The following is a 26,858-nucleotide window of genomic DNA, read 5'->3' as shown; positions in this document are numbered from 1 at the left end:
CAACAAGAAAGCCAAAGCTGGACGTGGAGCTCAACTGCAAAATTATCAAGACTTTTCAAGAGGATCGTTCCACTCTCCCCTTAGCCTTGGAGGTGTATGGCTCCTACATGATGCAACTAGACCATCTAGCCATAGGAAGTCGAGGATGCTTTCATAATTAGAATCGCAATGTACTTAGCAAATTAGAATCGTTTAGCTAAAACGGGATACAAGGTACTCGATCATTTGCTACACCCATTAGATGGTTAGACAAGCAACAACATTGAATTTCTCATCAAAACAGTTTCCTCTCACAATATAAGCTCCCCCCTCAGATCACCTAGCTATAACCAGATGCTTTGGTTGCATATACAGAGTCATCCCTTCCAGAAACACCAAAATTCACAAAAACAACAAACACCAACCTAAGTAGTAAGCAGGACTCTTATGCTTTTTGAGTCTTTACCCCCTACCTCAAATTTTTTGCCAATAGCCCTCTTTATGCTACAAATATCTTATGAGCCAGTCCTATGGATTATCTCCCACCTGAAGTATCTGGTATGACACCATAAATTTGATCTAACTCAATCAAGGAGAAAGCGAGAAGGCAACATGCAACATATATGGCACAATGGCAATGCATTATGGCTAGCAAGTAACCTGACCCGTCTATGATGGGCTAGAGACCCGCTCTGCTCAAGGTTGTGATCATAGACTACGTTTGATAAAATTTAATGTTCCATTTATAAATCTCAAACTTTGAGGAATTTTAAGAAAACTTGCAAAGAACATATACATACATACCAATACTCATGCACGCACACATGCACACACACAAATATTCAAGAATTTTCAGTTGTCTTTCATAAACTAAACTTCTAAACACACACACACACCAAAAAAAAAAGCACTACATATTAAAATATAAATAAATATTTGTCTATGATCGAATTAGAGACCTGCTCCACTGGGTCTGATTTGGATCCTAGGGTGCCTTTAATTTCAAGGAATAAAAGTATAGCTTTTATTTACAAATCTCAATATATGAATGCTTTTAAATAAAATTTCAAATTGGATCTTTAGGATTAATTTCAGTTGGGAAAAAGTGATTTTGGTAACATCTCTCTCTCTCTCTCTCTCTCTCTCTCTCTCTCTCTCTCTCTCAAAATCTATCTATTTATGTATATATGTATATATATGCATATGCATATATGCGATATATACACACACACACACTTGTATATCACAAATGTGTGCACATGCTCAAGTGTATGTATGCTCATGTACATGTGTATGCCTATGTGTCTATACATGCATATGTTTGGGTGTGCCTACGTGTGGGCATAGGTCATGGTGTGTCTACACATATATGTGTGTTGCGCCTTTTGGTGTGCACACCTACATGTCCATGGGGTTTATGATGTGTGTGTATCTTGTGGATATCTTGTGTGTTTACTCACCCATATAAACAAAAACATACACACATAGAGACATACATGTATAATAACACCACACATAGAGGCACACTCACACATGCCTAGACAATCAACATACACATGTCAACACACCCTCACATGTGTATGCATACGTAGATTTAAAAACCTCCACATGTGCACAGATATACATACATACACATGTGTACATGCATGTGTGTAGGGACACTTGCCTTCTCTTCTTCTTCGTTCGTGCCTTTTGAAGCATTCCTATTTCCATAGCTCCCTCCTCCTTCCTTTTGACCTTTGCAGTTCCCATCTCCATGTCTGAATTCCCACATTTGTAAATATCCATCGCCAACTCTCCATATCACGCCCCACAATTGGCATTCCCACAACCCTCTCCCTATAGCTTGCAATTGCCATCGTAATCTGCATGACTCCCACTACATTGTCACAACTCCATCCCCCATAGCACTAGCTAGAAGAGGCATAAAAGAGTTTGTTGAATTCAACAAATAAGTGGTGTATAGATACACCATTTTTTTGAAAAAAAAGAGTTTGATGAATTCAATATATAAGTGGTGTATAGCATTAGCCGGAAAAGAAATCAGGGCTAGAGGCTAGAGGCTAAGCATGGCGATGCTCGAGGGCCATAGAGGAAAGGAGAACGTGAGGGCGAAACATCATCATGGGAGGGGAAAAGGAATTAGAAGGGGAGGGAATGAAGAGTGAGACTATGACACAAGGGGAAAGGGAGAGGGGGAAGAGAAGCATGTACATGATGGGAGGAGGAATGTAAAGATGGAGACATCAAGGGAAGAGGACCATGCTTTATTTGAAAGGAAGGGAAGGGAGAAATCAAAGTACTAGCTAGGTGGCTTTACAAGAATGAGCGTGTCTCATCAAGGAATAGCCCCCTCCTTTTATAGCCAAGAGAGAGGTTCTCTCCCAATAAATGCATCCTCCCACATGCATGGTGTGTGTGGAAGAGTCTCCCATGTGGGCTAGGCAGTTATGCACTCTCAATTGTGTGCGATAATGCTTGGCCACATTTTTCCACATATATCAACTCCCACATCCCAAGTCTATGATACTTCCTTGGTCTATTGCCAATTTTATAATACATTCAAACATCTAGGAGGACAAGTGGAGGGTTGGCACAAGGAATCTTGCCACCTCATCCTACTTTCCCCATTATTTAACTTGCATCCTTGGACTATCTTTACCTCCCCCACATGGGCCTATCCTATACGGATGGAATAACCCAATATAATATCCATCTCCACCTATTTTATATTACTTCTCCCATGGACTTTGAGCCATATCTCACTAAATGCAGCCTAGGTGGAGGGGTGGCACATGGAGGAGTGTCTTTCCCATCCCTTGCGAATCTTAGCATCCAAGCGGGCCTTTTGTCGATTCTTTTGAATCTCTTTTTGATGTAGGGCAAGGCATCGGGTTTCATCTAGCTTCTCAAGCTACACCAACCAAGCCTCTACATGTTCATCTTCTGTCATCCTCTGTTCTTGTGCCAATCTCAAAGCTAGAATCTCTATCTCTAGTGGTAAAACGGCCTCAGTACCATATACCAACTCAAAAGGAGTATGATCTGTAGATGTTTTATGAGTGATGTTGTAAGCCCATACGGCTTCTGTGACCTTCTGATCCCACTGGCTCCTATTCCCTGTGGCCATTTTTCCCATGGTTTTACAAAGGAGGCCATTGGTCCACTCCGTTTGACCCATGGATGCTGGATAATAGATGCTAGAAGTGTGATGATCAATACCCATGCGATCCATGAGTAACTCCACTGCTTCAATTAAGAATGGACTCCCATGGTTGGAGACTATTTCCATGGGTGTCCCAAACCTTGTGCAGATACGTTCAAATATGAAATTTGAAACTGCCTTACCATTTGCAGTGGGGAGGGCGATAGCTCCAGCCCACTTACTGACATACTGAGTGGCTACCAAAAGATACTTCTCTTTGCGGGCAGTCATGGGCAAGGGCCCAACAAAATCTATTCCCCACTTCTGAAACGGATGGATGGACATCACTAGGTGATGTTGCCCAGGACGCAAATCCTTCCTACCAAAGAATTGGCATGGTTCACAGGTTTTGCAATACAAAGTGACATCCTTGAACAAGGTTGGCCAATAGTATCCAGCATGTAAAATCTTCTTAGCTGTATAGTCACTGGCATAGTGGCCTCTACAAAATCCATCATGATAATGCTTCAATACCTTAGGTACTTCATCTCCATCAATGGCCTGTCTTAGTATCACATCCATGCCTTGATGGTACAACACCCCATCAAAGAGGGTGTAGCGCCTACTATCTCTGCGGATCTTCTTTCTCTCATAGCTAGTACTTTCTGGAGGAAAGGAGAAAGCAATCAGAAACTTGTAGATACTGCCATACCATGGATCCCCCACTTCTATGGCTACTACAAGGGTTACATCGAGGCACTCCTCTAAATCAATCAAAGCATTCTTCAAGTTGGAACAACCCCCTTTTACAATTTTGAAAGAAAAATCATATTCTTGTAGAACTGCCAACCATTTGGCCAACCAGCCCATGGGATTTGGTGATTGAAGAACATGCTTTGCAAGACCATTGCTAGAGATTATAATGAAGGACTTTCCAGCCACATAATGCTTAAATTTCTCAATGCAGAAAACCAAAGACAAGGCATGCTTGTCAGCCTCTGAGTAGTGTCATTTAGTGTCGAGCAATTGTTGAGAAGCAAATCAAACAGGATACATGAACCGATCCTCCCCTTGTTGGAGAAGAATACCTGCCAGAGTGTGCTCACCAAACCCAAGATTAATATAGAAAGTCTTTGACCAATCTGGATTGCGTAGAATGGGTTCTGAAGCCAAAGCATTCTTGATTTGTGCAAACCCATGATCACAATCCTTATCCCAAGAGAAATCAACCCCATCTTTTAATAGCATAGGGGTCCGAGGTGGTACGACTTCTTTTCTCGAGGTCAAGGATTCTCTACATCAGAATCCTCAGTGCCAAATTCACTTAGAAGATTCACCCTTGGAATATTGGGACATTCCGTGCGATAATGACCTTTCTGGTGGCACTCATAGCTTACAACATTAGCTCGGTCTCTTGGAGGGCAGTTGGCTTGATTTCTAATGCCCAACATCTCAATTTAGGGCCTTGGCTAGGTCACCGGGTTCTTTTGTAGGAGGGGCCTCTTTAGCTAGAGGGGCCAAGGGAGTAGAAAGGAGGGGGGCTCATGGGCGAGGCTGGGGAAATCTTCAAGGTGGAGTGTGAGAATATACACTTTGTTGAGGGTAAGCATCTAAGGGAGGACCATACATTTGAGGTGGAGATGGTGCATACATCCCTGATGAGGGGTGGGGGTATGCCCCTGAGTTAGACCCCCCAGGTTGTTGTTGCAAGAATTGAGGGGGTTGCAGAGAGATAATCATCTTCTTTGAAGCGGGATCAGACTGAACTTTATCAAACTTTTGAGCAATCTCATTTGCTAGCACCATAGTTTCTGGATTCTCCCATTTAAGCTTGAGGTGAAATTCATCACTTGCTCCTACTACAAGGTAGCCTAGCACATGCTGAGTCATTCCAGCTCAAAATTCGGCATTGTCCTCGTGTGTGGCAATTAAACGGTCCAGGAGCACGGTCGCTCGATCCACATATTGATGCGCCATCTCACCTTCTGGCTACTTCAAGTTTGCCACCTATAGGTATACATACTCCGGCTCCTCTTCTTTGCCGAAATACTCAATCATTGTTATTTCAACCTTGGCCAGCTTTGGCGAATCTCCTCGGCCTGCTTCTCATACCACACTTGAGCCAAACCCTCTAGAAATGTGGGAAGAACCAACAGCCATCTGTCTTCAGTAAGAAAGTTGAGAGAAACACAACGGTGCTTGAAGGCCACAAGATACTCATTTGGATTTTCTTCAGCCCATCCACAAAACACGGGAGTGTTAGCCATGCTTGGAAAATGGAAAAGTGAGAGACGAAATGAGCCTTATCTATGGGCAAACAATGGAAAGAGGTAGCTTGAACTGAAAATCAGGTGAAGATACATTCACAAAGCACACATAGGCAAGGTAAGGTGTGACTGGTGTATTGTGAAATACTACACGAGAAGAATTTTCAGCATAAAATAGCTCATAGACAATCTTAAAAGGACCAACCCTCATGATATCATAGCCATCTTTACAAGCGAGGGTTAGAGACGTGGTGCTGCATGAGGTTGTTCATCAAGGCAAACAAGAATGCCATGATAAATGTCAACAGTTGGAGACCTTGCACATCACCTTCAACTTCTTCCAGTTCTTGTAGTCGACATGCTATTTCTTCAAGGGGTGTGTGGCCTGGCATCCTTCTTTTGAGCAATGTCCTTGAGGACCTTTCTAATGATCTTCCGAAGTCGATAAACTCGTATCAAGTATGCCCAACACTTAGTTTCATGATGACCACAACCTTTGCATTCCTTACAAATGATCACCCTCCTTCATGGCTTGCAGCTTTGTTGGGGTGGTGCTTCCACTTGCGTCATGCGTGATTGAAGTACAAGCTTCTCGTGCCAAGAAATCAGCAACTATATTTTGAGCTCGAGGGATATGCTGAATTTTTATCTCTTCAAATTGTTGGCACAGTTCCAATGCTTGTTGATGTCATGGAACCAAGCCTTTGCTCTGCACCTTCCACCTTCCACTAACTTGTTCACACACTATTTGAGAATCTTCTTGCACCTCAAGTTGCTTGATGCGATGCTCTTGTGTCTTTTGTAGCCCAAAAATGAGTGCCGAGTACTCAGCTTGGTTGCATGTACTTGCAAGTGTAGACTTGCTATAACAATACTCCTCACCACCCGGTGAAGTGAGCTTCACACCCATGCCAGCCGCCTTGGTCGAAGGTTTGTAAGCTCCATCAAATTGAAGGATCCAAGATGTCATCATACCAAGACTAAAATCCGAACATCCCAAGTTTCTCGGTAGTCCAAGATACGTATAAGGAGAGGGTAGGGAGAATTCAATACTTGAGCCAAACATTCAGCACCAAATAAACTGGAAATCCTTTGTTGATAGGTTATCTTTAGACCAAAAAGAATTACAACTTGAAGCTCAAAATGAGGCACAAAGGGTTGATTAGGTACAAATGGATTCCTTGGTCGAAACATTACCAACCATAGCCAAGGCCTAGAAACCTTTGTAGTGAGATTGAGAATAAACCATTCAAGACGAGCTTATCCACAAGAATTAATAAGCAGATGCACCAAATCTCCCCCCAAGCTTGGGGAGCATCCCACCCTTCGAAGAAGAGCACCCTTTTAATTACCTCTGAAGCATCAAGTAGCTCGATCACAAAACAATGAGTAGAATTGAAATCAAAGTTCTCCCAGCGTATCAGTAGTTCTTCACCTTGAATCATCCACGGTGTATCATCCCACCCGTCGTCTCCTTGAGCAATGCACTGTACAATCAGTTGTTGTAGATCGACATGAAGATCAAGAAAGAGATCTCGCCCATTGGTAACCGTAAGGCGCGGAGGACCAGGCACCAAATCCTTGAACTCATCCAGAAGTGACATATATATCCACCCTCTTCGTGTGGTGTGCATCCGTGAAGTGAACTTGAAAAAGTTCAGAATCTGTGATCTAGTAGGAGATATAAGTAGAGCACGTGAAGTGAAGTACTTTTGCTTTTTACAGCATGTGAAAACTCCCTACGGTTAGAGAGTTACAATTTCTGAGATTTCAATATATAAGCAACAATCATTACATTTTCATCACTTCTTATCTGCTAGCCCAATGGTAAGTCTCCCTTTTGTGAAGGGGGAGGTCTTGGGTTCAAATCCCACTCTTTAATAAAAAGAGAGGAGAGGAGAGGAGAAGGAGAAGAGAAAGAGAAGAAGAAGAAGAAGAAGAGAAGAGAGGGGGGGTGCGAGATCTGTTACAGTTTTGCAAAAACCCAAAAAAAATAGTCCGCAACCAAAAGACATAGGAGTCCAGAAAAACGTCTCGATCTGTCCACGATGCATGTGGGTGTACATAGTGGATGCGCGAATGTGCACACGGGAGCACAGATGTTGCAGTTCTACAGTTGCGATCGGTGTGAGCAGAAGATTCGCCAGCCAGAATACACGTGGGAATCGCAAGCAGAAAGCAGGCCAACTAGAAGTGCAGAAGCAGGGCGGTTTTGCAATTGTAGAGACAGGGAAGGCACGTAGTTTGGAGGCACAAAAGAAGAGAACTACGCATAGAAGAGGCCGCAGTGTCGCACCCAATCGTAGGAGTAACAGATTTTATACCACTAGCCATGGAGATTTCGATCCCAGCAGCCACACCATTTCTATTAGCCAGAAAAGAAATCAGGACCAGAGGCTAGAGGCTAAGAATTGCAATGCTCGAGGGCCATAGAGGAAAGGAGAACGTGAGGGTGAAACATCATCATGGGAGGGAAAAAGAAATTAGAAGGAGAGGGAATGAAGAGGGAGAGTATGACACAAGGGGAAACGGAGAGGGGGAAGAGAAGCGTGTACATGATGGGAGGAGGAATGTAAAGATGGAGACATCAAGGGAAGAGAACCATGCTTTATTTTGAAAGGAAGGGAAGGGAGAAATCAAAGTACTAGCTAGGTGGCTTTACAAGAATGAGCATGTCTCATCAAGGAATAGCCCCCTCCTTTTATAGCCAAGAGAGAGGGTCTCTCCCGATAAATTCATCCTCCCACATGCATGGTGTGTGTGGAAGAGTCTCCCATGTGGGCTAGGCGGTTACGCACTCTCAATTATGTGCGATAATGCTCGGCCACATTTTTCCACATATATCAACTCCCATATCCCAAGTCTATGATACTCCCTTGGTCTCTTCCCAATTTTACAATACGTTCAAACATCTAGGAGAACAAGTGGAGGGATGGCACAAGGAATCTTGTCACCTCATCCTACTTTCCCCATTTTTTTAACTTGTATCCTTGGACTATCTATACCTCCCCCACATGGGCCTATCCTATATGGAGGGAATAACCCAATATAATATCCATCTCCACCTATTTTATATTACTTCTCCCATGGACTTTGAGCCATATCTCACTAAATGCAGCCTAGGTGGAGGGGTGGCACATGGAGGAGCCATGCCACCTTACATTTTATAATATTATTACCATGGATCACAACTTATGGGTCCTCTTACATGGAAGGGTGGCACATGGTCATGCCCTGCCACCTCAACCCTAGGCCCTATGCACACCATATTTTATTATACTATTGCCACACATACAAACACACACATATTAATGCCTTTTTCCTTAGAAAAATTTATCCATAACAATAGATACACCCTTTTTTTTAAAAACAAAGTACAATACATTATCTTATTGGTGGTGTATAGATACACCATTTGTATGGAAAAAAGCATACAAAACATTATCTTATGCATTTGAATCTCGTTCAGAGTCATCAAATTCATGTAATATATTTGCGCTTGATGGGTCAAGTCTTGCCAAATGATGTTTAATATGGACACGACTTGGATCAGGGATTGTGATACATTTTTCAACATTGTATTCATGCTTCTTTTTAAAGCTTCGTGTCCTCGATTTCCAGCAATGAATAATGCTACTGACTTCCACCTCTGTTAATCCCTCATTATTTGGAACCCATTCACGTTTCTTTTGCAAGCATCCCTCATAGAGTTATTTTATTTTATATCTTCTCAGGAGATTTTTCAATGGCTTTGGTTCATACCATAAAGCTGTGAATATTATAGGAGTTTCCTTGTCATCCCTTTCTATCTTAGCAACCTTTGCAACCCAAATTGGGCCACCTTGGTCATCCAACTCTGAACCTGGATCAAATGCCCAAACTGTAACAAATAGACCCTCTTCAATCTCATTAGATGGTATAAACTCCAGTAAGGGTTTGTCTCCCTTCCTGCCACAATATTTTCGAGGTAAAAGGCATTCCTCTGCTTCCTCAATATCTACTAACATATTTATATCCAAAGGAAAACTTGATGACCTAGCTTGTTCCGGCCAAAAGGATTCACAATATTCAATGCTCATTAAGTTTTCTTATCTTTCTAAAGATTGGATAAGTGCTTCAGTTGATTTAATTGTCTCCAAATTCTTAGTTGATTGCTCTGGATATTTCTGCATCATACTTTGAAGATGTTTAATGAAGGCTTTCAAGCCTTTCATTTCATCTATGTCAAGTGATTTGTTTTTTGCAAGGACAAATCTAGTTTCCTTCAATGGAATTATTCGTTGTAATAAAGCATATGACTCACTCCATAAATGATCTCCATCTATTGAGTAGTGCTTCCATTGCATCACTGGAATATTGTTATGCATGTGAAGCCGAAAGTAGTGTGGATTTGTGTGTCCTATTATGGTATCATCTCCTGCTTGTAAATGTGGCTGTATGAATGCTCTCCAATCTACCATCCTCTCTAGGATAGCCACTTCTGATTCTTCCTTACGAGACCCTCCAATTTTTTTCCCAATTTGAAATAGCATATCCTCCATTTTCAAAACATCCATTGACTTCAACTCACCAGAGATAACACTGAAGATTTGATCTATGTCTTCATGTGTATGGCCGACAAGAAGAAAGCCAACTTTCACTTCTTCAAATATTTTCAAACCAACCAGCATAGAGCATAAAGCAAATATAAATTTATTCTTGTTCTCTCTCCAACAATTATCAGCTTTTGTATTCACAATGTGTTAGGTAAACATCTGTGAGCATCTCTAACCTTTCTTATTACTTTCATGATTGATGTAACAACTTGGTTACTATCATGGTCATGCAAACTATCAATCCATGCATCACAAAAGATTCGGTATCCATGTACTAATACTCCACACAAGTGTGTGTTTAGTCCACGTTTGCCCTCCAATGCTGGTGGGATACATCTATATCGTGGCAAAGTTATTGTATTCTGGTCCATGCCATCAATGGTGATCACATGGACTTATCGACATGTGAAATAGCTTCCTCTCTCCAAGAAGCATACAACTTTCGAGCATCCTACACATGACGTAAATGGATTGATCGCCATTTAATATATCTTCCTCGCTGCTGCTCACATTTACTATGTTCAATGGCATTTTTTAATTCATCACATGTCTTACATTTTAACATCCTTTGCTTTGATGGTGTCTTGACATGGCAAAAATATCTATGCCAAATTTTGCACAAGGTTGACCATGAAATCATGCCTCGTCTCTGTCTTGTAAAATTTTATTGACAATTTCTAGGATGGCCTTCTTTGTCATTCCCAAAGGAAGATGTTTTTGACATTCGACACATCCATATAGCATTGTTTGTTGAAGATGAGGCTGTGGTAATGCATGGTCTTCGAGAACTTACTTTAATGTTGTGGTTGCATTTATAGTGCTTCCATGGCATTTAAGCTTGTAGGTATTTCCATGAATTGTATGAACCACTTTTTCTTTCACCTCTGCCTAGATGGTCCAGTATGTGTAAATAGTTTCTTGCATTTTCCAGTTGTAAGCCCATCAGACCTCGAATCCATTTCCCTTGAATCTTCATCTCTATAATCAAATGCTGTGTGAGCTTGAGAATTATTTGATACCTTATAATATCTTGGAAATGTCAATCTAGTAGACATGTTCATTGATGTCAATTTGTTACCAATGCCTCTTGAATTTTGTGGTTGAACTCTTTCTCCTTCGTAACTCAAGATTCTCCCATTTATATTCTCTGGCATGCTAGCAATAATATTACAAACAACATGATAAGTCTCGGATTCTCTATCCCTTTTGCCCTGCGTTCGAGTGGTAACATCATGATCATTGTCACTAATATCATCAATTCCTGTTATTGCATCACTTATCCCATCGATCTTTGCATGTATTTTTCTTTGTGGTCCCATCTTATTATTCCCAACACAAGACAAGTCTTCTATATCAGTAAGCATGTTTGAGTCACTTGCAACACAAAACAAGTCTTCCATACCAGTGAGCTTGTTCGAGTCACTTGCAACACAGGACAAGTCTTCTATACTAGTGAGCCTATTCGAGTCACTTGCAACACATGACAAGTCTTCTATACCAATGAGCCTGTTCGAGTCACTTGCAACACAAGACAAGTCTTCTATACTAGTGAGTATATTTGCGTCACTTGCAACACAAGAAACCTTTTCTACATCATCTGTTACTATAATGTCCTCAATACTTGTGAGCATGCCACTATGATACTCTTGATCACTACTATAGCTTCTTATCAATTTGGATCCCATTTGTGTTATAGTCCTTTTCTTCTGATAATATTCTGTTGTGTCTTCCATGACATTGAAGGAAACTATCTTGGGCAAACTTGATTTCAAGAAAGCTAACCCCCATTTACAAGTACTATGAACTTGTGGATGAGACATTGTATTATGGACGTCTAGATGTGAAGTACTATCCATTGCATTTTGAATGACACCTGCACTAGTCAACTTAATTATCTCCACTATACAGAGAAAACTCTGAGCATAGCCCTTAAAGTTGCCAATTGCTAAAATTTCTCCAGAGCAAGATAACATCTCTACTTTTTTTCCCTCAAAATAAGTTTCTTGATTTCTTGAAAGTATGTCTTTGAACAATTTCGTCTTGGTCCCAAAGCGTTCTGTGTGCTTGCATATTAAATATGTCACATTGTAAGATATCTCCCAATGTTTCAAAGTCTCCATGTGGATATTTTAAATGTACTTCAAGATTTACAACGTTGGTGATTATCACTACACATCTTCTCTCACCACAATGTTGGAAATGACACACATTCATAGGATCAAGACTATGAATTCGTCCAAAAGCCACCACTTCATTCTTCTTATATAACACCACATCCATACCCTCTGTTAGGGTGAATACCTATTTTATGTACAAAAATAGATTAGCAACTCAAAAAAAGACACAATAAATAATCATTGAGCTTATTATTACTTAATAACTTTTATATCAAAACTAGCAGAGAAGGCATTAAACCTAAACCCTACATCCTAAACTTTAAACAATTAACACCAAAATATCTTAACCACCGTAAATCCTAAACTTTAAACATTTAATTCCTAAACCCTAAATCCTAAACTCCTAAACAATAAATCCTAAACCCTAAACTCTAAATCCTAAACCCTAAATCCTAAATCCTAAACCCTAAACCCTAATCCTAAAATACAACCAAAATTTAATGAATTTTTTTATTTGTGCAACACGTTGGATATATCCCCCTAAACCCTTAACTATAAATTCTAAACCCTAAATCCTAAATCATAAACCCTAACCCTAAAATACAACCAAAATTTAATGAATTTTTTTTATTTGTGCAACAGGTGGGATATATCCCCCAATCAAGAAAATTCTTGATTTGTGCAATTTTTTTGATTTGTGCAACAGGTTGGATATATCCCCCAACAGAGCAACAGGTTGGGGGATATATCCAACCTCTTGCACAAATCAAAAAAATTGCACAAATCAAGAATTTTCTTGATTTGTGCAAAAGATTTGATATACGGTTGGGAGATATATCCAACCTATTCCACAAGTCAAGAATTTTCTTGATTTGTGCAACAAGTTGGATTGAGCAACAGGTTGGGGAATATATCCAACCTGTTGCACAAATCAAGAAAATTCTTGACTTGTGGAATAGGTTGGATATATTGAGTAACAGGTTAGGAGGTATATCAACTTGTTGCACAAATCAAAAAAATTCTTAACTTACAGAGCAAGTTGGATATATCCCCCAACCTATTGCTTGAGCAACAGATTAGGGGATATATCCAATCTGTTGCACAAATCAAGAAAATTATTGATTTGTGTAATAGGTTGGATATCCCTAAGCAACAGGTTGGGGGTGCACCCCCAACCTCTTATAATATAGAATAAGGGTAATTTGTTAATGAAATCCATGTCCCACTAGTATTGTGATGAATATGAATGGGTCCCGGAAGTGCTCTTAAAGTAGGGTTATGGATTCTGGAAGGTCCTATCCCATATGGCAATGGATAAAACTCAATGTATGAAAGGTAATTAAAAGTATTAGCCCTCTCCTACCACTTGGCGGAGGGCAGCAAAGCTATCATAGTCATGACTGAGTCCCATCGACTAGTTAGTCAAGGACATCCATAGAGTGTATCAAGTGAGGATCCCACAACCAGTTGGTCGAGGCAACGATCAAAAGGACTTCAAATGGCCCCCAAATTCTCGTGAGTCCATGCATACCATACCTTCATGGATCCTTCCACCAAACATCATCTTGAAAGCCTAGTACGCTAATCAGGGGGGCGGTAATGGATCTTCATAGGCCAAGTCTAGCAAGAGACCTGTCGAAGATGATGCAAATCCACCAATCCCAAAGAGCAGTTTTTAATTAGCTACTCTATTGGTAAAAACCATGACTGTACAGATACATGTTCGTAAGTGTGCATTATAGGGTGGAGAACACTATATCTCGTCATGGGTTCCCCAAGTGTGTTCCTCAAGGTTGCCAACATCCTTTCTCGCAATATCATGCTCAAGACTTTATTTGCGAATTCGACGGAGAAGTGTGCCAACTCACCTGGCACCATCACAATAAAAATGAAAGTTAGGACAATACATCTTTGATGTGGAAGCTAGGCTTCAATGCTGGCACACAGTTGTTATCCTTGTCACTCAATCAAGATTAGTATTAATAAAATCTCGACATTCTTATAGCAATTGGCATGTATAACATTAATGAAGTGCATATATAAAATGGTAAATGACTCCCAATAGGCTAAATGAAACCCCATAAGCATGGGGTCTGAAATCAAGTTCACCAAGGCATTTCCTTTGCTTCCAAATAAAGCAACCTCAAACCATAAAGGAAATTGTCTAATAACATCCCTAGTGCAGCCTACTAAAAAAATTCCAAGTGAAAAAGTTCTCAATGGGGATCTTCCTCCATTTGCCTGCCTAAGTAATCCTGAAAAGGTATAGTTCCCTTCACCAATAGACCAGTTTGCCTAAGTAATCCTGAAAAGGTATAGTTCCCTTCACCAATAGACCAGTCTGACTAGTTAGTGATAAGCATAACAAGTAATTGTATTGGTCTTTCCCATCTTCTTAGGGAATTCATATCTGACGGGGATTCTCATGGAAGTCGCATCATCAACTCCCAGAAACGAACGGGTTTAACTGATCAACACGAATAATCCACTGCTATTAGAGAACGTAGAATATTGGCCCAAAGATAATGCCTCAGATCCCCGTATGTGTGGAGCAATGCCGTCACATATTAAACATGACAAGACCCATGTAATATAAAAGAAATTCTAGAGAGCTCAGTTATAGCATGGATTTCAAGAGCAATGTCACTAAATCCAATCTATAATATTCCAAAATAATAATTTCAAGAGCTTAGTGTGACAAAAGGAAAAGGCATCTCCTATGAAAACATAGGAAATTCCAATGGAAACTACCCTTTTTCACAATTAATTATATTTACCTCCATAAATCTCCACATAAACTAAGTGAAACGACCAAGGGGTCCATCATGTGAACATGGAGTGAAAACATGGTTAGTCACCTTACCTACAAACTTGGGCAATGAACTTATCTGCAAAAGATTACATGGGGAAATCCCAAGTGTGGTATACTATTAAGCTAGGGCATAGAAAAACCAAAATGAGTGTTAGCTTTACACCATCATGTCGTCGGTAATCTAAGAAAGATTTGAAGTGTACAAAGGCACAGACGCCAAGAAAGTCTAGTCTAGCATAGGGGCCAAGAAGCAAGGGAAATGAGAAAATAAGGAAACTGTTAAAACCTTATTAACCCCTGCACAAATCAACCAATGTGAAAAAATCCTTAGCAAAGCTCCCGTTACCGCTTGAGAACTTGACAAAAGGTAACCTATCCTTACCCATCCTTACAGCATAATTTAAGATAAGGTGAACCCCACCTTTTGTAATGCCCTATATGTAAAGCAAGTACTATATTAAAACCCAATGTTGACTTTTAGTCAAGGTTTCCTTTAAAACTTAGGAACTAATACTTGCAAAAATAGTCACAAGTGATTATCCAAAGTACTCCTAGTCAAGAACTTTCCTTAGGTCAATTAAAATTAAAATGTGTCAGTGAATCCAACTACACTACAAGATAAAGTCTTACAAGGGTCTCCATATCAAGATTACCCATGCTCCTAACCCTGTAAGATAAAGTCTTAAAAGGGTCTCCAGTACCTGCATCACCATGCTGAGTCTATTTATAAGTAGAAAAGAATACCCCCACTAAGGGGTGTTGCAATGGATTCAAGCTCAATAGAAATATGTATTAGCTCATCCTTGCAACATAAATACCACCAATTAAGCTAAATGTCCCCATATCCATCCATGGAATCCACCTTGTCCAACCAAGGTTAGTGAATCTGTTAGGACACCATAGTCTATTATAAAAGAATATGCTAGGGGATTTTACAAGTGCAAACATTTTTAAGGTGATATTGCAGGAACCTTAGTGTGTATGATCAATTCCACCAATAACTAGGTGAGGATAATCCAATTCCAAGTGGGCATTCCATTTATTAAAGGGGATTATCCAAGACCATCCTATGAGTGCTATCCGAGTACCATAAAGTCCAAAATAGGATTAGAAGTGCAATGCAAATCACCCTTATGATGGTCAAATCTCCTTATATTTCCTTAAAAAGGTTTCATCAAATGTTCTTAGTATCACCGAAGAGGCTCATAGGAGAAGGGGGCTTACAATGGAACTAGACAAGGCCTTGTACTATAATCCCGAACCATCTGTGTAGGGCAAGGAGAAGAAAACATACTGCCGAGCTAATTCATGGACCCTGCATTAATCCATACAGCTAGCTCAATCTCTCTCCTTCCCTCTCAAGTCGATTCCAGTGGGAATACCAGCGACGACTACTCCAAATGAGAGAGACAAAAAAGGTGGATTATTCCGTGACATTTAGAGTAACCAATCGGTATAACTCATGGAGCTAATGTTGCAATTGGAAGCACCATTTCAGCTCTGTATTTCGAACGCTGTGAAGTTGTAGTTCATCAAGTTCCCACAAATAGCTGAGACACACAAAGTAAGCAAGTAGATAATGATTTAAAAATTATATCAGTGTATTATGAGACACTGGCCATCTAGACACTCTGTGGCCGCTGCGACTCCATCTACAAGGTGCTCTGATCGAGCCACTACACCGATGAACGTAGAGGCCAGGGGAAACGGGATTTCTTACCTAGGGGCCAGGGGAAACGTTCCCAGTCAGCGGATGTACAGGCAACCAGACGCAGAATTATACGTAGTTCTTAGTGTTTCGGGCTAATTCCAACGTTTTCCACCCGTTTTCGCTTCCTCAGGGCGAGCACGAGCATGTGTAGGGCCTTGCGTAGCTCACAGAGCTGAGGACCAGGAAGGCGACGAAGAGTCTGTAAGTGAGGTCGTAAAGGGAACATAGAGAAGCTGCAAGGTGGCTACGAACTGAACTGTGGTACCAGCTCTCCAGAATGACCAGGAGGAGAACTCGGAAAGCGTATCTCCCAGCAACCATACCCCGCAACCAGTGCTCTAAAGTCAAGAATCGTGTTGTGCTCAACACTGCCGGCTCTAACAATACCCGTCTGGGGAGATCCCGACCATTTGTTGCAGAGGGCTTAGACGGCTCAGAGATCTTGAGAAGGCATGGAGGAATGAAGAGTATCAAGAACACCTGCTTCTTAGTGGTATTCCCTGGAAAGGTTCCGGCATGAGAAGGGAGATCTGTAATGGTTCGAAGGTATTTTATCCGGATCTGAACCCGTGGAGAACATAGTCAATCTAAAGCCTCATGTAATTGGGGATACTCTACGCGAGATCCGCTCTAGATATGTCTATGGAGGAGCTGCCTTGAATCGTTTTAAGCAAAAGCTCCAACGTTGTGAGCATCACAGTCGCACAAACCTGTAAGGCCCTCCACGTAGCAGTCCGCCATTCCCCGCATCACAAATGTAAGAAAAGCATACCAGTGGGAGTTGCAAAGAATGGAATGAAGGCTACACATAAACAGAGTTCCACTATGCGCAGTAAAGTATCGAAAACTCTGCAGCGACACAGCTGTGTGTGTCCGACAGCAAGGAGGGAGCTCTTACGTGAGTGGGATCGTAGTGAGGAGCTTACTCGTGCCAGTTCTGACTGTTCTTCAAGGGGACAGCAGAGGGTTCTAGTTGTGACGATTAGCTCCTCAAACGCGAGAGCTTGGAGCATGGAATAGAAGAGTTTCTGGATAAGAAAGTTGAAGGGCTTAGAGATTGGAGGATGGAGGGGTGAGGCAGTGGGATGATGGAGAGAATCATCTCCATGGTTCATGCATAACTACTCCATATATTCCATCATCCCACCACATAACATGTATACTCAGCACCCCTCTTCACATCTTAAAACTCACTTCTTAATACATTGTGGTGCTTTAGTCACAAGGGTTACAAGTGGTAATGGGGAGCATTATATTTAAGGTTCCCACATCATTCCGAACATGGGATTGTCACTCTTATCTCCAGTTAGCACATGGAAAGGATTTGCCCCAAATGGTATCAAGAATTAGCAGCTCTTAGTAGCACAACTGACGAACTCCTGAATTATCAGAATTGTCCTAACAACTCATATGACCATGGGGAAAATCCAGATATCATCATGGATCCTAAAGGGCAATGTGTAGGTGTGTGTGTGTGTAACATGTTGTGCCCACAAGGTTACCAGAATGAGAGTCTTCCAGTTATAGGCATATCCATAGGTTTTCTATGGTCTCCACGGGGATGGATGTGTGTGCACGTGGCCTATGTACATCCACATGACTACTAGTAGCCCATTAGATGAACTTCGTGGTCCTTGCACACCCTAGAATCACAAGGGTCCCCGAGGGTGTGTGTGGGTGTGAGAGAGAGAGAGAGAGAGAGAGAGAGAGAGAGAGAGAGAGAGATTTAATCAAAATAAAAGGGGGTCACTTAGCAAAAAATGGTGTGGCGTACTTTTTTTTACAAAGTGTTAGTATAGCGCTGCCTAGAAGGCAGTGCTAATAAGTACAAGTTCGCACACTTGGGCATCATGGATCTAAATGTGATGTAGTTTGTCAAGAAATGGAAAGAAGAGTGGCATCTGCACCCAGATGAGGTCCCTGTGGACATCAATGCTTGATCTCCTTGGCCTCCAACACTGGCCTTAGGAGTCGAGGACTCAATTGGGCTCTATGTGTTGCAAGGCCCAAATCCGGCACCTGGTGTGTCAATAGCCCCTCCACCTCATTCACCACCTGTCTCCCTTCGACGCCAACTGCAAGCCCTCAAATGCCCCAAATCTACAAGGAACACCTCGGCGTTTTTTTCCAGGCGCTCAAAGTCTTGAAGAATATCTCGTTTGCACTAGTATGTGACTTTGGTCCACATCTGCATGGACATAGATGAAGCTTAGTCGAAGCAAAATGTTGGCCCTAATTCAACATACTACTAACTCGACTTTTGACCCTGAGCTAACATACTACCAACCCAAGTTCCAGGTGACAACGCACTAGGGTTCCACTCCATTAGGTGCCCAAGTGGCAAGCATTCGAACGGCCAGGGAAAGCACCAAGAGGCCACACAGGCAGTCCAATCATTGCAAGCAGAAGGTCCCAAAAGCAAAGTTTATGAAGTCTATTCATATAGCCGATAGGTCTAGAGAAAGTCTTAAGAATATTCAAGTCTAGAGTCCAAACTCTTGCTCTTTTTCTTGAGTTGAGTAGGCTAGACAGAGTTGAGCCTTGCTACTCTTAATAAGAAGTGTTCCTCGAGCTAAGGCAAGAGATTGACTGGCACACACTAGTCGTTGCACGAACACCTCTACAGCTACGGTTGTTTGTAAAAGGCTGAGGCCTTTTCCTGAATATAAGCTATCGATTTGTAATTTGGCTTGCAATATGATTCCATTGCAATACCTGCACTCAGGTGTGCTTGCTCATACACCTATCTTTATACAATTTCGCCCATGCAGCACAAATCTCATTTTAGATTCAAGCACCAAGTAATTCCTACACGCCAGGTATTTCCACGGAGTGAAGAGAGAGCATCTTCCCCTAATTACCCACTAAGCATTGTGCATGCAACAGGCACCAAGTAACGGGTTCACTAGTCAACCAAGGGGTGAGGACAAAAGACTGTCAACATTAACCAACACAGGCTACATTTCAAGGTTTCAAGTGTCAAGTATTTAAGGATTACTTCGGAATTTCACAAGGATCAACAAATAGATCATGTGGAGAAGTTAAAGTTTTCCTTAGCTAGGATGAATGAAGCAAAAGGATGTTTAAATCTATAAAAGTGCCAAACAAAAGTAGTGTTTCTACAAGTTAGTAATTGATAATTGAGATAGCAACATCGACCTCTCTCTGTCACTTGTTGTCCTGCTTTTGTTCTCTATCCTACAAAGAAGATGGCTAGGGGACTTGCTCTTGCTCAAGGAAGGTGCTTCTTGTCCATTACTTGTACCAATCTATAAACGTTGTTGTGACAATATAGTAGGCGAGAGTTTTGGTACATGGCCATTTTCTTCAATACAACCATAACTTTCAATATCTTTAAAGCTATTGTTTACATTGGCTATGCTCATTGATGCTAAAGCATATGCATTTGTTGTCACTCCTATCTTCTCCTCCTATGTTCCTCCTTTTCCTTTAATGAGGGATAGCACATCTAGCAAGTACATGCTCTAAAATCAAACATAATGACTCAACAAAGGTGTAGAACAAACCAAAAGGAAGCCTGGCTTCTGTAGCACCACACTGATTTGTTTGTGTATTTTGTTTTCGTATGTTAAGAACGGGAGGAGAAGGGATTTTGGCATGGCTTTTCTTTTTTGAGTGTGTGTTTTGGGGTTGACAACTATTGATTTACTCTCACGAGACCCATTCTGCTGTCTGCCTAGACTTATTGCAAAAACAGAGGCACCCTAATCAACTTAGCCAACAGGTGTATCAATACTCTCCCCATTGTATTAATACTTGAAAGTTAACACCAAACACTGGCTTTACAAGGCTTGACAAAATCCAGGGGTTTAAAAATCCACCAAGCATGGGCAGAAGACGAAGCGGTAATTATCAATTATCATGCCCTCAAGAACAACCATCAGGTAGTCATATGATCCACAGTCACTCGACATAAGTCTGTCTTTGTTATAGCAGCTCCTATTAATTCCCATCCATCCTATCAGGTTCACAGATGCCATAAGATCAGGCAATCACACTTAACATTATAATAAACACTGAAATTATGCTTTGGTGAAATAACGAGTACAAATAAACACACTAATTGACCACCTGACCTAGAAGACAAATGAGTATACTCGGTCTAAATATATGCAACGCAGGAAAGGCTGCCTACTGTTTCACGATTCAAATTCCTATATATTTAAAAAAAGGACATTCCCATAGCTGGGTCTTGATTCGAGCTGGAATCTCCAGTGATTCTCCTCATAAACTATCCTGCCAAGTTCCAACAAGATACATTTTTCCACAGAACTAACTACTGCATGTCCCTATAACGAATAAACATAGCAATTTGATGTCCAGGTAGACAATACACCCCTCCTGGTGGATTGCCCCACTTACAAATGCCATAAGGCCAACTTGAAAACTTCAAAATAGACCACTGAAGTGATGCTAGGCAAACCATCAGGTAGGATCATTGAGTGTAAAATAATTCATGGGCATCACATGACCAAGGTTCTTAATTATCAGAGCAAAATTTTGCATACATGCCTAAAACACAGATGAAAAGCTCTTTACAGTACTCCATCAAAGCTCATAAAAAGGAAAGACACTTTTGGTTCCCAAACCTTGACATTTCAAACAAGGTCACGCTACTCAATCACGATCTTCATTTGAGCTGCGATAGCTACGGCTATCATTCCGTGCAGACCCACCACCATACTTCCCACTGGCTTCACGCTCATAAGGGCCCAACCGATCGCGATGGCTTCCACCATCAGCACGAGCAGGTCCGCCGCTACTGTATCGATCCCGTGAACCGTTTTCTCGTCCTGTGCTCGAGCGCCCACTGTAGCGATCATCATTGCGGTCACTGCCATACCGGCTGCCACCCCCACCACTCCCATAACGGTCACGGCCACTGCTATAACTGTCACCATATCGCCGACCACTGCCACTATTGGGACACTCCCTTGCCCAATGGCCAGGCTGCCCACATTTGAAGCAATCCTGACTACCTCCACCCCCACCAAAACCCCTTCCTCCACCACCAGAAGCCTTGTCCTGGGCCTTGTCAACAGTAATGGATCTGCCATCCAGACTAAAACCATGCATCCGATCAATCGCCTCCTCCATCTCCCGTTCATCACGGAAAGTGACAAAGCCAAATCCTTTTGAACGTCCTGTGTCTCTATTAAGTACAACCTGCAGATCAAGTGACAAAACAACCAAAAATGACCACTGGAATCCCAACTTGCGGAATCATTATCCAACATATTTATGATAATCTCACATGGTTCAAATCTAGACTGCATGCTGAGAAAGATGGATGACGTTGCACATGCTGTACAAACTGAGTGCACAATACTTATAGAACCAGGTCAAATAGAAGCTAAGCGCCTGTTTGAATGAATGAGTGACATCAAATGTGTATAACAGTTTAGAAGTCGCTGCAAACTCCCAACATCTAGGAGAATTTTGATGCAAAGCCTACTCAGGCAGCCCAAAAACCAAGGAGGACTTCCCTTGATCACACTCAACACAGGAAGAATGGCCTTATAAAACATGAGGACAAAGGGCTACAGCCTACCACACGGTGCATGCAAAAAGCCAAGCAAAATGAGCATTCAGATCAGTGAACAGCGGTAAAACTAGAACAAAAATCCTCATTTTCCTTCTACTTTCCACAGACAAATTATAAAAATGTGCAAATATTACATATGACTACTAACTATCAGCCCCCAACCTGCAGCGAGAAGATGCATCAACACCTTCGTAGATGCATCAACACCTTCGTATAACAAAAGTCGATCCACAAATATACATATTTCACATTATCAAAACTCTAACAATATGCACCGATGCGTGCATGGAGACTCCACGGTCGTACTAGCTACAAAGACGGAAGGAAGCTACCTTGCCAACAATCACCGCTAATGAGAGAAGCACTTATCCAAAAAGAACCATCACGACTGTCAAGAACCTTTGCTTCTAGAATGTTGCCATACGGTCGAAAAGCCTCCTCCAAATCCCTATCTGTTGTGCTCCAAGACAGGCCTCCAATAAAGCAACGGTACTCCGCTTCAGCAGCCATTATTGTCGCTGTGCCATACGCAACAAGAAGGTGTGAGAACACGTTTTGAAAGGGTAAGCAGATCCAATCGGCCTATTGAGAAAGCGGAGCAAGAAAACCATGCTACGGCGTTTGCCCACGTCATGTGTCTCATACGCTCACGACCCACAAAGTCCCAACAAAACCCAAGGTTGCAAATTACTTGATCCCATATATAGGCACTCCTGAGGCAAACTCCTAGGTCATACTGCTCGGCACCAGAAGTTTTTCCTATGAGCAGGCTCGTGACCTAATTCCAAAACCGGATTCCGAAAGGATACTGTAGCGAGAAGCAATCAGTGAGCCGATTTCCCTCTTCTTCGCTTCAAAGGTTGCAACAGTGATGATAAGAACAGTGAGAGGAGAAACAGTACTCACCTGGGGATGATGCTGGACAATGTCTGCTGATGCACTTTGCCAAGAAGGTCCCGTGTAGCAAGTATCACACCTTCTGCAGGTTGAGAATCAGTGCCAAGACTGGTTTATGTCTTAACTACTTTCCATTGCTCCTTAAATCTCAAAAGAACTTTTAACGAACCCTCGTCCTAGTAATTAGGGATCCTTCCAGTTGAAATAATACTAAGAGGCATTGAGCACTTTACGTTACATTAGATTAACTTCTTGCGGAGTAGCTCCCCCTCACGCAGTTTGGGCGCCCGTCCACTGAGCTGGCTACTTGCGTTCAAATCCCCAGGGATGCTCCTCTGTTGTAACAACGTAGGGCACGGGTTCTTGGCCCCTCGTCACTCATTTGCCATACTTGAGCAACACAAAGCATACCTAGAGCGGACGAGCTCTATCATCGAGGTTTAGGGTTCGAGTCGATCATTCGGCCTCATCCCCCCCTCACATCCCCTAAGGGCTGTGCTAAGTTAAATAAATCACCCAAAAGAAAAACACAAAGGCATGCCAAGACATATGTCCCTTGAGGCATTCCTTTAGGGGCAAGGGCCATATTAACAAACCACATACAACCCATCCTATGCAACTCATGATAGGAAATAACCGCATGCCGTTGGAAAGAGGCCACTTTTATTTCACACAAGCATTCAAGAACTATCCACTGCCCTCCAAAAACAATCATAACATACGAATTGTCATTCACGACCTATTGAAACAGTGTGCAACTAAAGATAATAGGCCACATTATTTCAGAATGCACGAAACAAGCACATGCTACTCGACCCATGCAAAGTGCATGCAAACTTCAAATATGGCCCTCAAAAACAAAAAGGGTGTGCACAAGCATTGCAATTTTAAGGATATGTTGGGATCGAAAACACAAGATAACATTACCTATTGAAGGGATTGTTCAAAATACATCAACGGGGAAGACTCAGCGCACCACAACCGGTGTTAGTTGATTGTAATCTAGGGCAAGCCTGGGTATGTACGATGTCTATTCAAAGCCTCCCCGACATTGATTGGTGAATAAACATGTTCTCATTCTGGCTGAGGCCGAGAACCCTCATGTAAATAAAGTGTAGGTGCTTTGATGCAAGATATGGCTTCTTGTTGTCAATCCTTCAACATGAAATCTAGAGAAGCGCATGTTGGATGGCCCTTTATATGTATATTATAAAAATGTACTTCAAGGTTTTCCCCAAAAGTTTCAACAGTGAAACACCTCATGTTTTTTGCATTGAATGACCATTTCTTCAGTAACTCTTGCTTTCATTTTGAGAGTTGATTTGATCCTTTTTTTTGCTAGCTTATAGATGTTAGACCTGTATATTATGTGTCTTTCCTCTTTGAAGTTAAAGGTTGCATATGTTGTGTCCTCCTTCGCAATCTCTTGCCTCCCTCCTGCCACTATTTTGGAGCCTACTTCTTTCATCTCCAAATTGAAATCTGCAAGCAGCAGCGCATGGGCCTCGTCTTTTGTCAGATTGGTGTCTTCCACCACCAGCCAAGTAGAAGGGACTTTGTGTGGGGGATGATCAATGTTCCTATCTATGGTCCATGTGTGCATTACATCCATGTTCCAAAACCACATCATCTGGTTTGTCGTCCCCAAAAAAAATCGCATAGCCCATAATATTCCGCCCACATTTCCCCTTCCTTCCTAGCAATTGTAGATCTGTGACCCTACTCTTTTCAAGAGTCCTCCTAATTGACCAAAAGGTTTGATGTATGTGCAACTTCATTTCCAACAACTATCTCATCATCTATCAAGTGAATCTTCTTGGGCCTATCTCAAATATGCACATTGAACTCTAGTCTATGTCATGCATCATCCTCCAACATCAATTACATCAAAAGGTTTCCTCTTATGCCTCACTATCTGCACTCAAAGTAGTTGGCACCTTGTACATGGGCATACCTGTGGCATTGGTGTTCACTATCTGTAAGGCCCATGCTAGAATAGAAGTGCTAAGCTTCACTTCACAAAAGGCATTGGCCATACCCATACCTATAATGCATGCATAGTAAATTTATATCTTTTGCTTGAAACCATCCCCTCCTAGCCAATTTGTATGCTTTCATTCCGATAAGTTTCCCTATGGGTGTGCATGCTATAATCACTCAAATAGGTGTGCATGCTATAATTACTCAAATAGGTGGCGTCCAAGGCTATGTTGGAGATAAGAAAAGAGTAACAAGACATAGGGACAGTAGTATACATATATCATTACATTGCCCACGAATTTCCCACCAATTGAACCATAGATCCATAGCAGGTATGTCTTGATCACTTACATTGCCATTGTGTCACCATTCACAAATGACACAAGCTTGCCCTTTTGCTGCTACTTTAGTAGTTGTCATCCGCCATTGCTCACATTGCTTCTATGTACGTTTTGGGATACTTTCACAACAACAATCGTAGTGGCATGAAGGTTGATACCCTGTGCCCAATGGAACAAGCATGATCTTTCTTGGCTAGACATCTCTAGGCCTTCATTGTATGCTTCTCTCACAAGGTTCCAATTGGCTTCCTTGTCTACCATTAAACCATAAAAACTGGCCTTCCCAAACTCGTGGTTCAACATGACATTGTTAAGGTATTCCCAAGGCAAGACCTAGGAGGTCTTATCCTCTTCTTTCATCTCACAAGTAGCTATTATAAGAAGCTCCTACAAGCTAACACATACAATAAGAACCCATGTCTTGAAATCTCTAAAGTAGTTATGCCTTCATACTGCTCCCTAATATTAATTTACTCATACCTTGGATCATACACATGGCATGCCATTGTCACCCAGTTTAAGATGCAATGTGTGTGGTCAAATTGTATCCAAGCTTAGCAGAGATCACCTTTCCCTGACCACCTCATTCTATTTACAAGATCAATTCCCACCAGCGCACGTCCCATTGTTGACACCTTGGAGACAAAACAACAATTAGATTTAGTCCCTTGGCCCAAACATCTACTTCCATGAAAGAAATCATAGGTGTAATCCCTCTTCAATTACAACAATTCATCATTGCCAGAGGACCCCACACTGGTCCCCTTGCATGCTTGGGAAACCGTCCTCTAAAGGTTGCAAAGTATAGGTGGTTATAGAAGACTACACTAATACCTCAACCAAATCATCATGCATATGCACTTATTGTTTTGAACTAGAGGTCCAAGCTCCTCTAAGACATCATGGAGTTCCTTTTCTCCAAGCTTCTCTTTGCCACCTTCATAGACCAAGAGGGTCATAACCAATTGTTTTGCCACATGCATTTACACCCTTCTTGGATCAACATGCTACTCCATTCTATCCAATAATGTGTTTGATGTTGAAGGTCGGCACACATGTATCCGATTTGATGTGTGCATGGCTAAACATCCATCAGCATGGGATGTAGCATCTGTCATGGACTCAAGGTGGAGCTGATAGTAAATTCTTGAAATACAACTAAGAAAACATAAGATGTCCCTGAGGCATACGAGGTGCCGAATGCTCATGTAGGGATTGATCTTTAGTCGTGGATCCAACCACTAAGGTGCATCAAGTAAGGACTGTATACTATATCCATAAGTGCATGCTGAAACACAGAGTCTTCCTAGGTTGTGCTATGGCTAAACTTGATGATGTCCACTACACTAGGGTAGGGCCGCACTGATGCATAGGTATCCTTGTGCTGAGGAATGATCTGTTGATCGAAAGAGATGGTGGTGATAACTGGATCCAAGGAAGGTGCAATG

The 26,858-nt window shown here is 41.7% G+C and overlaps 1 protein-coding gene across 1 annotated transcript; it reads right to left on the bottom strand.

The window, feature by feature from the left end:
- Positions 1 to 20,831: 20,831 nt before the first annotated feature.
- Positions 20,832 to 23,271, bottom strand: LOC147899969 (glycine-rich RNA-binding protein RZ1A-like). The gene is made up of 3 exons (XM_087377028.1): positions 23,099 to 23,271; positions 22,592 to 22,710; positions 20,832 to 21,813 (listed from the first exon to the last, which is right to left on the bottom strand). The coding sequence occupies exons 2-3, from the start codon at positions 22,700 to 22,702 to the stop codon at positions 21,265 to 21,267; spliced, it is 660 nt and encodes a 219-aa protein (XP_087233154.1). The 5' UTR covers positions 22,703 to 22,710; positions 23,099 to 23,271; the 3' UTR covers positions 20,832 to 21,264.
- Positions 23,272 to 26,858: the final 3,587 nt, after the last annotated feature.

This window comes from Dipteris shenzhenensis, chromosome 7 (genome assembly GCF_047967505.1).
Source record: "Dipteris shenzhenensis isolate YYH24624 ecotype China chromosome 7, Dip_SZ_1.0, whole genome shotgun sequence".
In the NCBI taxonomy this organism is placed as follows: domain Eukaryota; kingdom Viridiplantae; phylum Streptophyta; class Polypodiopsida; order Gleicheniales; family Dipteridaceae; genus Dipteris; species Dipteris shenzhenensis.
This window is presented reverse-complemented; position numbering and strand designations above follow the sequence as displayed.

Bases quoted from the DNA above. Each gene is read 5' to 3' on its own strand.
- LOC147899969 (XM_087377028.1), bottom strand. From the start codon at position 22,702: ATGGCTGCTGAAGCGGAGTACCGTTGCTTTATTGGAGGCCTGTCTTGG. The intron at 21,814-22,591 runs GTTCTTGACAGT...CTTGATCTGCAG, and splicing joins GCAACATTCTAGAAGCAAAG to GTTGTACTTAATAGAGACAC.